This window comes from Lagenorhynchus albirostris, chromosome 15, assembly GCF_949774975.1.
Source record: "Lagenorhynchus albirostris chromosome 15, mLagAlb1.1, whole genome shotgun sequence".
NCBI classification, from domain to species: Eukaryota; Metazoa; Chordata; class Mammalia; order Artiodactyla; family Delphinidae; genus Lagenorhynchus; species Lagenorhynchus albirostris.
The window spans coordinates 52,053,092-52,065,471 of record NC_083109.1 but is presented as its reverse complement, the minus strand read 5'-3'; the positions used below and the strand labels follow the sequence as shown (position 1 = coordinate 52,065,471).

The 12,380-nt window shown below is 50.8% G+C and overlaps 1 protein-coding gene across 3 annotated transcripts; it reads right to left on the bottom strand.

Annotated features, from left to right (window-relative positions):
- Positions 1–3,578: 3,578 nt before the first annotated feature.
- Positions 3,579–10,439, bottom strand: ZNF263 (zinc finger protein 263). 3 transcript variants are annotated; one of them, XM_060124240.1, is made up of 6 exons: positions 9,738–10,439; positions 8,691–8,871; positions 8,169–8,242; positions 7,778–7,904; positions 6,117–6,233; positions 3,579–5,602 (listed from the first exon to the last, which is right to left on the bottom strand). In XM_060124240.1, exons 1-6 carry the CDS (start codon positions 10,122–10,124, stop codon positions 4,434–4,436), a joined length of 2,055 nt encoding a protein of 684 aa, XP_059980223.1. In that variant the 5' UTR covers positions 10,125–10,439; the 3' UTR covers positions 3,579–4,433. The 3 variants fall into 3 exon arrangements, with proteins under 3 accessions (XP_059980223.1, XP_059980224.1, XP_059980225.1); XM_060124241.1 differs by having other exon boundaries at positions 8,169–8,203; XM_060124242.1 differs by lacking the exons at positions 8,169–8,242; positions 8,691–8,871 and having other exon boundaries at positions 9,738–10,438.
- Between the last annotated feature and the right edge of the window lie 1,941 nt (positions 10,440–12,380).

The following is a 12,380-nucleotide window of genomic DNA, read 5'->3' as shown; positions in this document are numbered from 1 at the left end:
GCGGAGGGCGACCTTGAAGGGAGACGCTGCGGGTGCGTGCGGCCGGGGCGAGGTGGCTGCCGAGCGCCACCACCCCCTAGCCGTTGCTCCTCCCGGGCCGGCTTGGGAGCCGTCCTCCATGGGACCAGCCGGTGGGGCACGCGGGCGGTTCTACGGGCGCGGCGCCCTGTCCCAGATGCCGCCGGAAGCTAAGCTGAGGGACGCGCAGACTCGTTGGCTTTACCCAAGCCTGAGAAAGGACTGAAGTTTTGGGTTCTGGAAATCATTCCTGAAGATGAAAGCTGCTCGGAGAAACCCAGGCACCTCGCTCTTGTACCAGTGGCTGGGGCAGGATTCCCAAACTTAACCTGGACCCCCTGCCAAGAGGACGAGAAATCCCCTCAAGAGCAGCTTCACCCTCTGAGTGGGGAACCACACCCAGGATTTAGAACGTTTTCCTGCCTAGAGGGAAAGTGGGGATGGAGAGGCAAACACAATTCCTCGGTATGTCCAAAACACACCCTAGGATTTCAGAAACTTCTTAGTATTTTCTTTTCCCATCCTTTCTGCCTGAAGAAATCTCACTATCTCCCTGAAGCAGCTTTGGATCCTGGTGAGTCACCAGTTTTGATTTCTTAACAGAAGCTTCTGGGACATTCAAGGTGTCTCAGTGATGAATTGAGGACATTAACTGGAAGGTTTGTCAGAAATGGGGCGGGGGCTGTGCCATTTTTCATTAACCATTTTGTCATTGTTGAATTCACCTAGACCATTACTTCTGCCTCCTAACTGCGTTATTGAGACCTGTAAGTTCTTTCATTACTGCAGTAAAAATTCTTAAAAGTTATTTCTGATAGCTTTCCCCGGAAAAAAACTAAACAACTTGGTACTGTTTTAACACTTCCTCTGGTCTCTGGCGTTAAGGGGCTTTGTCCCCATTGATGTCGGGCCTGCTGCTTTTAGTCTGCCTCTGCCAGGCTTCTGCTTACAGATTCTCTGCTTACTGATTTTCCACCTAGGAGCCTTTCTGCTGGTCTCATGTGCTACCTTTGCTACAAGGGTGTGTGGCTATTGCTCAGGGTCAGTCCACATCTCCCAGTTCTCCTTTGTACCCATTTGGACTGAAGGGGCAGTGGTCTTTATTGCCCCCAGCATTAGTCTCCCTTTGACGAAAAAGCCTGTTGGAATCTGTTCTGGTTTCTTTTTCAAGAGGACTAGTGGGGTAAAAATAATAATGTAAAACATATGTGTGTAGTGTAAAAGTATATATACTAGGCCCTGCCTTGCACTGCCTTCATGGGACCCTTTAGTAAGGGCCTCTGACCCGCTTTCTGAAATATGACTATAACGATGAAGTCATCAATCCTGACTGTCAATAGTAGACTGCTCCCCAGAATTCCTGCCAGCGTGGTTTTTTTTTTTTTTTGGCTGTGCCACATGGCTTGTGGGATCTTAGTTCCCCAACCAAGGACTGAACCCAGGCCAACTTGCCAGTGAAAGCGCCGAGTCCTAACCACTGGACCACCAGGAAATTCCCCAGCGTGGTCTTACATTGCTTTTACTACCAGGTACTTAAGAAGAAAGGCATGGTGGTGTGCTGAATTGGGCAATTGGGATTGACATGTATACGCTGATGTGTATAAAATTGATGACTAGTAAGAACCTGCAGTATAAAACAAAAAAAACAAAACAAAAAAGGCGGGCTTCCCCGGTGGCGCAGTGGTTGAGAGTCCGCCTGCCAATGCAGGGGACACGGGTTCGTGCCCCGGTCCGGGAAGACCCCACATGCTGCGGAGCAGCTGGGGCCGTGAGCCATGGCCGCTGAGCCTGCGCGTCAGGAGCCTGTGTTCTGCAACGGGAAAGGCCACAACAGTGAGAGGCCCGCGTACCGCAAAAAAAAAAAAAAAAAAAAAAAAAAAAAAGGCAATTTGCCAGTTTTATCTACCCCAGGTGGCACAAATAGATGAGTATTTTCTATGTGCCAGGCTCTGTGCTAAGTGTTTTACATGCAATATTTTGTGACATCACCTCATGAAAACAAGGCCAAGAAGAGCTCTGCATGTTAAGTTTGTTAGAAGGGGAGTTAGACTGGGGACTGGGTGAAGTCTACGATTGGAAAGCCTTCTTAGTGCCAGGAGTGAACACCTGGGGGTCCTCTTGCTCTGGCTCAAACTGTAGTACTCCAAGTAGGAGCAATGCCAGTTAGACCACATCCTAAGATCTGTATGGATAGTATTATGGGGGATGAGGGATAAGGATCTGAAGGGGAGGGGTGCTTTCTATTCTCATGAGGTTTACAGTCCACATAAGTTGCCATCTTAACCAGAATGCTTACTAACATCAACTTTACACCACCCACCCACTTCATGGTATTGGCAGCCACAGCAGCCCTGTCCTGCTCCTACCACTGTCCATTCCACATTAATCTCTTTCAAATCCTCATCTCCCTTCCCTGACCCCCAAGACCCGCAATACCACTGCCCTCTTGAGGGTAAGAGAATGGTACAGAAATGAGAAACAGATATAACCAAGGGTGGGGGGCACGCAGGGTTATTTCCTTTACTTAAAAGTGCTATATTTAATAGCCTGTTGCCAGTGGAATGTTTCATCTTTTTCTCCCAAAGAACAGCTAGTTAGATATTTTCCTCCAGGGCCAAATCCTGAGATGTTTTCCTAGCATCAGAATTTCCTACTCCTAGAATTCTCCCTGGTATTCTACCTCTTTTCCATAGAAACACACTCCTAGAATTCCTATTCCTGATTCCCCATTCTGAAATGTAATGCTGTCCCCTAATAATTTTGCCCTCTCCTGTATCTCCCTCCACTAATGGGCAATAACGCAGTTATATCAGAACCATCTTTTCCTGGGAACCATTTGCTCGGCCAAAATAACTTGTCTTTGACGAGCCAGATCTTCCTTTACCTACTTTGCAAGAAAGTAAACATTCTAAACAATCAAAAGAATGTTCAGGGCTTCCCTGGTGGCTCAGTGGTTAAGAAATCGGTTGCCAATGCAGGGGACACGGGTTCGAGCCCTGGTCCAGAAGATCCCACGTGCCGCAGAGCAACTGAGCCCATGTGCCACAACCAGAGACTGCGCTCTAGAGCCTGCGTGCCACAGCTACTGAAGCCTGCGCGCCTAGAGCCCATGCTCTGCAACAAGAGAAGCCACTGCAGTGAGAAGCCAGTGCACTGCAATGAAGAGCAGTCCCTGCTCGCTTCAACTAGAGAAAGCCCGTGCACAGCCACGAAAACCCAATGCAGCCAAAAAAAATAATTTTTTTAAAAATTAAAAAAAAAAAAGACAATGTTCACAGCTGTACACCAAAGGAAAAAAAACCCTTCTAGAACACCCTTATGACATCACCCCAAGCAGCCACTGGACTTGACCCTTTGTTACCACATAGCAGTCCCAGCCTGGAGCCAGCCAGGGCCACACCTCCCTCCCTCAGCCTGTCTGTCGTCACCTTTGTCAGAACCCTCCTTAGCAACCAAGTAAGACCACAAAGAAAGCCAGGTTCTCTACCCAAAGCAGGTGGAAGACCGATCAACACTGGAGGCCAAGTCAAAGGCCCTCAATGATGAGTCACACACTCATGTTTCCTGAAGATATTTATTACCATCCAAACATATTTTCAACAGGGAAAGGCATGATTCCTAATTTCCCCAGGATCCACGTTTTCAGAGTCTCCCAGGGAACCCATCTTTCATGGAACCCTCTGAGGACTTGATCTCTGCAAAGGGTAAGCTAATTAAGACCCCGGTTTCCTCTGCCAATTCCTGGGCTGACCTGCAAATTCCATCTTACTATTTCCCGTAGGTCTCTGGTTCCTTTTTGTTTGAGGTGACAATCACATGCATGACCTACCAATGAGCCCTACTGTCAGGCCACTGAGGGCACTGTGGTGGCTGCCCGGGATTGCTTGTGGCTTCTCAGCCAGGCCTTCAGAAGAGCTGCAACTCACCACCAGTCTTTCGGTGCCTCCAGCTGGTCTCCCAGGAGACCTGGCCCCTCTTCTTTGGTCTCAAGGGCCTCAGGAGCCCAAAAGCTCCTGATGAATGTCCCAAGTGAGGAAGCAATACCAGGAAGTCTGTGGATTCCCAAAGTTGTTGGGATACATACTAGACACAGTAAGGCACCCAAGTCTCAAGTTGGCTAAATATGCTGAGGGGGTAGGTGTGCCCTGAGACTGGAAGAACTTTAGAGGGGATTCCACCCTGAGAGGGTCACTTCAAAGACTTGCCATCCTCACTAGTTCCAACAGAATTCCTTTTCAGTTTTACGCTAATCCTTTGCTGCCTCTGCACCTCCCTCACAACGACCCTCCCCTGGTTCCTCTTTGGAGTAATTACCCTAAAGATGCAGATCATGCTGGGTAAGGAATACCAGCTCTTAACAAGAGGCCCCTCTGAATATGCCACCTTATCTGGGCCCAAAAGAAATCCCATTGTTTCTATCCAGTGTGAGTTCTCTGATGACTCATAAGGCGTGAACTCCGAGAAAAGCTTTCTCCACATTCGGAACATTTATAGGGTCTCTCTCCTGTATGGGTTCTCAGATGACGAATCCGATTGGAGCTGTGAGAGAAACTGTCTCCACACTCATGACAGGTATAGGGTTTCTCTCCCGTGTGAATTCTCTGGTGTCTGATTAAGTTGGATCTATGAGAGAAGTTTTCCCCACAGAGGGTACATTTATATGGTTTCTCTCCTGTGTGTGTTCTCTGGTGTCTGGTGAGGTGCATGCCCTGCTGGAAGCTTTTCCCACAAGTTAAACACTGAAAGAGTTTCTTCTCTGCCTTGTGGGTCCCATGATTGGCAAGAAAGAGGGTGCTGTCACTCACTGCTTCCCCACACTCAGAGAAGGGGTACAGCCTCTCTTTCTCGTGAGTTCTTTCGTGAATGACAAGGTGAGAACTGCGAGAGAAACTTTTCCCACACTCGGAACACTTATAAGGTCTCTCTCCTGTGTGAATTCTCTGGTGCCTAAGGAGGTTGGAACTGTGAGCAAAGATCTCCCCACACTCAGGGCACTTGTAGGGCTTTTCACCTGTGTGCGTTCTCTGGTGCCTGTGGAGGTTGGAGTTGCAAGAGAAGCTCTTTCCACACTCGTTACATTGATAGGGCTTCTCGCCTGTGTGGGTACGCCGATGCCGAGTCAGGTGGGTATTCTGACTGAAGCTTTTTCCACACTCGAGGCACTTATGGGCCTCCTCTCCCAAGTGTGCTCTGTGTAGTGACAAAAAGTGTGGATTCCCGCCAAAGATTTCAGCGCACCCCACACCCATACACAGTCTTTCTGCTGCATGTATCCTCTGGTGCCTAATCAGGTTCGAGTTGTTAGAGAAATTTTTGCCACACAAGGGACATAAATGGAGCTTCTTTGGCTGCAGTTCCTTTGGCCGCCCCAGTTCTCTGCAACTTGTGGCCCCCACTAAGGACTGCTCCATCCGAACCTCTGGGGCAGGCTCCCAATGCTCTTCTGCCCTGTCATGAGGCCTTCCCTGCTCAGGACTCCAGGGTACCTCCCCTCCGGCCTGGCCAGGCAGCAGCGCCCGAGGGTGGATGCTCTCAGGGCAAACGGACTGAGCACTTTCTTCCAGATTGTCAAATTTCTCTTCCCCTGGAAGATCGAGAGAAACCAAACCCATGTTATTTCTACACCAGAGAAAAGGAAATCCCATGTGTGCTACTGCCTGTAGGTCAGAAGTCCAGAAGGGCTGGCTCTACCTCAGTTTTCCTTCTTCCCCATATAGGTAAAGCACGGTAGACAGGGATCCACATAAGGGGTGGGGCCATCACTCAGGAATCAGAGCTCAAACCAGTCTTGAATTCCCTTGTAGGGGCCCCGAACTCCCTCTCCAACTGAGCCTCTGGCTTCTGCCCTTTGGGAATGGGTGAGATGGAGCAGGACTGGGACTAGGGTGGGCAAATGAGCCCAGGAGTGAATGCCTCCTTACACTTTGCACCCTGGGTACCTCACCTGCCATCACTGGGATGGAAGTGGGCAGTGGAGACACTGGAAGAATGTACCTCCCTGGCAGTGGTGATGGGCTACCCTTACACCAAGACCCTCAAATGCCTCATTCCCAACAGCGGGAGGCTAGCTGCGCAGGCTGCTCAACTGCGTTTCTTACCGGGAGCTGGGCTCCTGCGGCTCAGGCCCTCCTTGCAAGTCTGGACACTGGGATCCCAGGGCTTTCCTTCTTGTTCCACCTGGGTGCTCAGGGCCTCCTGACTGGGAACCTGAGACTCTGTTCACAGTGAAAGAAAAGGATTTCTATGTCACCATTTTCCTCTACCAGGCAGGGCAAACAAAGATAGTCTTGTTCTCTGCCTTCAGTGAATGGATACAGAAATCTGACAGCAATTACTTGGAACATACACTAAACTCTTCCCACTGGTTACCCCTAGAGAAAGAAATTAGAGGAAGGAGACTGTGGCTTTTTCTTTTTACACTTTTGTAGTACTTGGGGGGTTTTTTGCAATGAGAATGTAAAACTTTTGTAATTAAAACAACAATCAAACAAACAAACATGGTCAGGGTGGTCAGTTCCATGAGGAATCAGTTTAATACTGTGAAAGAGCCTTGACTCTTATGGATACATATCAAATAGAACTAAGTTTGACTGGGCAACTCCAGAAGGAGAAAATGTAATATGATGGACAATCAGAAAAGGACCTGGGACTCTGAGAGGACCCTGAGATTAAAACCCAAAAGTGCTACCCTGTGCTACGCTCACTCCAACTCCAGCAAACACGGACTTTAAAAAGTTTAGTTTCAAGAACTTGTGATCCGAACTCTTCCTATTTAGCACTCACTGAAACAGCTGTGCTCAACTTAGGGCACCAAGCCACAGCACAGTGACAGAAAACCTGGAGAAGGCCCCCGTGAAGGCAACCAAACCCAGCAGTGACCCCCTTGCAAAATTAGTGCAAGTGAGATGATAGCTGTGCTTCTCTTTATGAAAACCTCATGTATGAAAACAAAGTGCAGTGTGACTCTTCTACCAGGTGTGCATCAATATAGCTATAATGGTAACATACACAATCCTGTTTTATGTTGTTTTTTAAGACTCCCCCCAACTTTTTATTATGAGAATTTTCATACATGCAGAAAAAATGAAGGAATTATACAATACCCACACACTCTCCACCTAAATCCATCTATCAGTTTTTGGTCATATTTCACAGACCTCATTTTTAATCTCTGCATAATAGTTCAACACATAGATGCATCTTAATTTATATATAACTTACTTAGACCCTGTTTTAGATATATATCATTTCCAAATTTCCACAAAGCCTTCCCCCTTCCTGAATTCTTAAGGACTGGGACAGCCACTGAGCTGGTATGTTGATGCCAGTGCTCCTGAAATTTGTGCCTCTGGGGAAGAGCCCAGAAATACTAATGGAGCATAGAAAACATAAGTGAGGTCAGAAGAGTAAGCATTTTGAACTTGCAAGGCATCAAGAACTTAGAGCCCTATAGCATCCTGTGATCTGTGTGTGAGGGGTGGGAAGTGGGGATGAGGTGCGCACCATTGGATCTGACTTGTTCTGCCTTAGGAAGTTCATTATGGCTCAGACTCCCCGCCCTCAGCCCTGGCAGCTGGGGCCCTTAAGTGTGCCAACTGTGGCACCTGGCAAATATTTAAGTGATCTTAGTCCAAGGGACTTTAGACAAAGGCAGGTCGTCTGGCTAAACTCAGAACTTATACCCAGGAGGTGAGCACCTAAGGGACAGGACCCTGGTCAGAAATGGCTCAGCCTTCATCCCTGGAAAAGAAGTCCTTACCCAGTGAGTCCACATTCTCATAACTCTCCTGCACCGTGTCCTGGGAGAGGGCCCTCTTACTAGGATGCTGATGCCCCCACTCCTCCTGGGAGATGTACATAGCCACGTCCTCTAAGCTCTCAGGCAACTGAAACAGCACAAGATCACCTTTAGGCCCTGAAGCACCAAGAACAATTCAAGCAGAGTCATGGGTTAAAGGGGCAAAACCCAGGTGTGCTGAGGACACATTTCGTGGGGAAGAAGGGGGAGGCCTACAAGTGAGGTGTGGAGGACAAATAAAGAAGGTGGGAGAGATGCATGTGGTGAGGTAGAAAGGATCCTCTCCAAGTGGTAAAAGGACCCCACCCCCACAAGAGCAACTTCGGGGAGACAATGGGAACTTCCACATCACCTGGGGCCCAGTCAGCTCCTTGTCTTCCATGTTTCCTTCGGGAGGAAAGAGAGAAAGCCAGGGAGCAGATAATGCTAAAGGTGACAGAAATTATGATGAGAACGGCATTCCTAATTCTTGGCAACCCAAGGACTGTCACAACACAGTATCCATTCCCCAACACCCAGTCTCTGCTCTGAGGATGAACACTGAACAAAAGAAGGCAACCGAGGAATAATAAAGCGATATTCCAAACAACAGAGTACCAGCAGTCTTCCCTGCTGGCCCAAGCATTAAAGCCCTCAATCATTGACTGAGCTCTAAATGTCTCCGTTCTGCATACAAAAGGGCTTACTAAGAGATTCTCCCTCCCTCCACCCACTCCAAGAGGAATCCAAACCACTTCTAGGTCTTTCACACCACATCTGGAAACCCTCAGGTCAGAAATGCCCCCTCCTTGGCAGCCATGCTGCATTCTGCTGGTGTCAGGGGCAACCCCAAAGCCCCTCCTCCCTCCCACTTGCCCAGAGAACTGTTCCTCACCCCTCTCCTTTACAGTCTGGGGATCCCTTTTGGGGCTGGGGCCTAGCAGCTCCTGCAGCCTGCGGCCAGGGCTTCTCTCAGTCTCCATTGGCTCCAGCTTGAAGCTCGGTGACTCTCGTGCTGTTTCCAGAGGCAAAGGCTCCTCCAAAAGCACTTCTGTTCCCCGCCCATGGTTTGTCACCTGGGAACCAACCCACATCACTCACCATCATAACAGGGCCCAAGAGGAAGGGAAATTAGTACAGAATTCTGAGGGCAAGCCTTCAACGGAGAACCACTGGCAATCCCTTTGGACCCACCAAGAGAGAAGAATGGTTTACACTAAAACAAAACTTTTCTGACCCCGTGTACACCTGAGAAAATGTGTGTGAGGGCTAGGGGGAGTTCACTTCCAGTGCACACCTTCCCCACACAGCTCTTCTGACACACCTCACTCCCTCTCGCTTTCCCCCACCTTTTCAAGATGCGTCTGTTCCTGACTACTGGGTAAGTTAAACTTGGGTGGCCCTGGGGCAAGTGGCCTCAGAGATTCAGTGCCAGTTTTTTAAGTCCACTATTAACTGCCACCCAGCTTTGTAGAGATTAGACTGCTGACTGTAATATAACAATAGCTAACAACTATTAAGCACTAACTGTAAACCAGTAGTGTGATCAAAACTACATCCTGCTCTAATGCTCAAAGCCACCCTAGAGAGATCTTTTACCATTCTTATTTTACCAAGTCTGAGGCCCAAAGAAATTAAGTAACTTGGCCAAAGTCCCAAAGCTAGTACGAAGCAGTGAGCATTTGAACCTAGCGAGCTAACTCCTGTGCTCACACTAATGCAGAGACACTGCCTCCATGTGGAAACAGGGCACTCTTCACTGCTCGCTCTGTCCACTTGGGGAAAATCTGGAGAATGAAAGTTCCTCGCTAAACTACAAAAAGGCTTCTTGCCCACCTAAGGTCTACTCAGGGCAACCAAGTAAATTCGTAGGGGTAACTGGGCCAACGCGATGTCCCAGTCCTCAGGGCCAAACCGCAAATAAAACAGCTCTTTCTCTCACCTGTTGCCTCAGTCTCCCAAGCTCTTTCTGCATATCCTCCACCAGAGTCACCGCTTCCTCGCCGCTCTCCGGATGCAGCTCCTGCACCCTGCTCTGGATCTCCTGGGGCAGGATGGTCAGAAACTGCTCCAGCACCAACACCTCCAGGATCTGCTCCTTGGTACGCATCTCAGGCCGCAGCCACCCATGGCAAAGCTCCTGGAGCCGACTGAGGGCTTCCCGGGGCCCAGCGGCCTCTTGGAAGCGGAACCGTCTGAAGCGCTGATGGGAGGCCTCCGGGCTGGGTCCTGGGTCTGTCGGGGGCAGCTCCTGGCTCCAGGCGCAGTCCTCCTCCAGTTTCACTATCAGGAGCCCTTCCCGGTCCTGGAAGCCCGGACCCGACGCCATCTTCAGGTCCCCACACCGCCTTGGCCCCGAAACCAGCTGCGCCCAGTTAGGAAGGCGCCCCCGGCCCCGCGCAAGGATGGCGGGCGTCCACAAGAGCCGGGGGCCCCGAAGTCCCGAATCCCGGCCGAGGAGCCCGGCTCCAGGGCTGGCGCAGCCGGCTCCGGCGCCTCGGCGTCAGTAGTTTGCGGGCGCCGCCGCACCACCCCCTGGCCCGCCCCCGCCAGGACCGCCCCAGGGCAGGACCTAAGCACCGCGCTTTCCCCCTTACAGCGGACTCACGCAGGACTCGAAGCTCGGCTCCCACGCCGGAAGTCTCAGAGCGCGTTAGGCGTCAACAACCAACGGCGCCTGCTCCGGACCAACTTCCCGGTCACGTTCCGAGAACTCTAGCGCCCATTGGGTCAGGTCTCGCCACACACTCACCGCTGACCAACCAGAAGAAAAGATTTGCCTTCAGGGGCGGGACGAGCGAAGGGCCAATTGGGGACGAGAGGCGGGGCCATCGGGAGAGCTCCGGGATCTCAGAAACCCCTGGGAGCCAGAGTCTGTAGGTTTGTTAGTGGAAATTAAGCCCAAATCGGATGTGACCGGCGGACTACCAGGGTCAGAATCCCTCGGAAAGCTTACTGAAGTTCAGATCTCCGACTCACGCGAGATCCTGTGCTTCTGAGTGTCGGGGTGGGGCCCGAAAATCTGAATTGTTAACAAGCTCCTCCACAGACAAGTGGAAAAATTCTTCCCCCACAGACAAATTTGAGAATCGCTGTCCGGGTCAAAACGGATTTCAAGGTGGTCCCCACCCGCTGCAGTTGGGCGGAGCTTCAGGAGAGGGTCCACCCGCCCGGGCAGCCTCCGAGGCATTTGACCCAGGGTCCACTCGGCCGCCTGCTCGGCGCCTGGAAGAGGCGGAGAAGAGCGGGCCCCGGCCGGGTCAGCGCCGCCGCAGGGCCTGCGGAGAGATACCGTAGGCAGCGCGGCCCGCGCCTGCGCCCTTGAGGTGCTGGCGCTGCGGGGCCGGGTGCGGAGGTCGTCAGTGGGGAGAGTGGGCTTGTGGCCCGTGACGCTCTCATGTCCGCTCAGGGTCCGGCTGCAGGCGGCTGGACGTCCCCCAGGGCCGCTGCGGACCCAGCCCGCACCACCGGCTTCCGATTTTAAACTTGCCGGGGGCGTGCCTCTTATTGTCCAGCCCTGAGGGGGCGAGATCCTTGTTCATCTCCCTCCTTGGTCCGCCATGAAATTTCATCGTGAGGGGCAAGTGGAAGGAAACCCGGAGGGTCGATTCCCTGGCCGGCGCAGTCGAGGCTTTGTGCTGGTGAGGGGAGGGCTTCCCAGCTGTGAGACACGGCCCAGGTCGGCCCACCTCCTCCATTCCCGCCAGCGACGGTCAGGCCCGTGGTCTCAAGAGATAAAAGGGTCGTGGGGTTGAATCATGACAAACAGTAATCGTTTATTGAGCGCCTGCTTACATGCAACTGGATCCTCACAGCACACAAAACTGTAGGAACGAGACGGTATTATTATCATCCCCATGTTACAGAGTGTCAGTTAAGTCACTTGCCCAGGATCACACTTTAGTCTGTCGCTAAAACCATGATGGTAAAGGGTGATGTGGGGACGGAGAGGGTCAACTTTCAATGACGGGGTGGAGAGAGTCCTGAGTACTGTATCTTTTTTCTTGTTCCACTTGTCTACTTCAAAAAAGAAATGCACAACGTGAGAGTTGTGAGTTAAGTTTTATTTGGGTCAAAATGAGGACTGCAGCCCAGGAGACAGCGTACCAGATAGCTCTGAGAAACTGCTCCAAAGAGGCGGGGGGAAGGTCAGTATATAAATGATTTTGGTGAAGGGGGAGTACATGCAATCAAGCACATAGTTTTTACAGAAGGTTTCTGCTAGTCTCGTGTAGGTTACTGCTAGTCACGAGGAGCAGATGTCACCATGAAGAATTTTAGTGCTTTTCTAGATATGAGGAGATACAAGAATTGGGCTCATAAAATTGGCTCCTGAAAATATCTAACTATCTGAAGACCTGTTCTGCCAGTTTTTCCCAGAGCACAGAGTGCCTCATTTCAGCTCTCCACCCTGAACTCCTTTCAAGGGGTGTTGAAAGTCAGCAGCTGCAGCAGCACGATTTAATCTTTGTAGAGGTAGATGGCTAATGCCAATGGAAAATGCTAATTTGTAGTTGACACCCTCCAGAGAAAAGGTCCACCAGCTGTTGTGGCAAATTCAGACCCAGAGGCCTCACAGCGCACA

Excerpts from the sequence above, each read along its gene's own strand:
- ZNF263 (XM_060124240.1), bottom strand. The coding sequence starts at position 10,124 with ATGGCGTCGGGTCCGGGCTTCCAGGACCGGGAAGGGCTCCTGATAGTG. Across the intron at positions 8,872-9,737 it reads TTGGGAGACTGAGGCAACAG|GTGACAAACCATGGGCGGGG; the intron begins GTGAGAGAAAGA and ends GTTGGTTCCCAG. Across the intron at positions 6,234-7,777 it reads TGAGAATGTGGACTCACTGG|AGTCTCAGGTTCCCAGTCAG; the intron begins GTAAGGACTTCT and ends CACTGTGAACAG.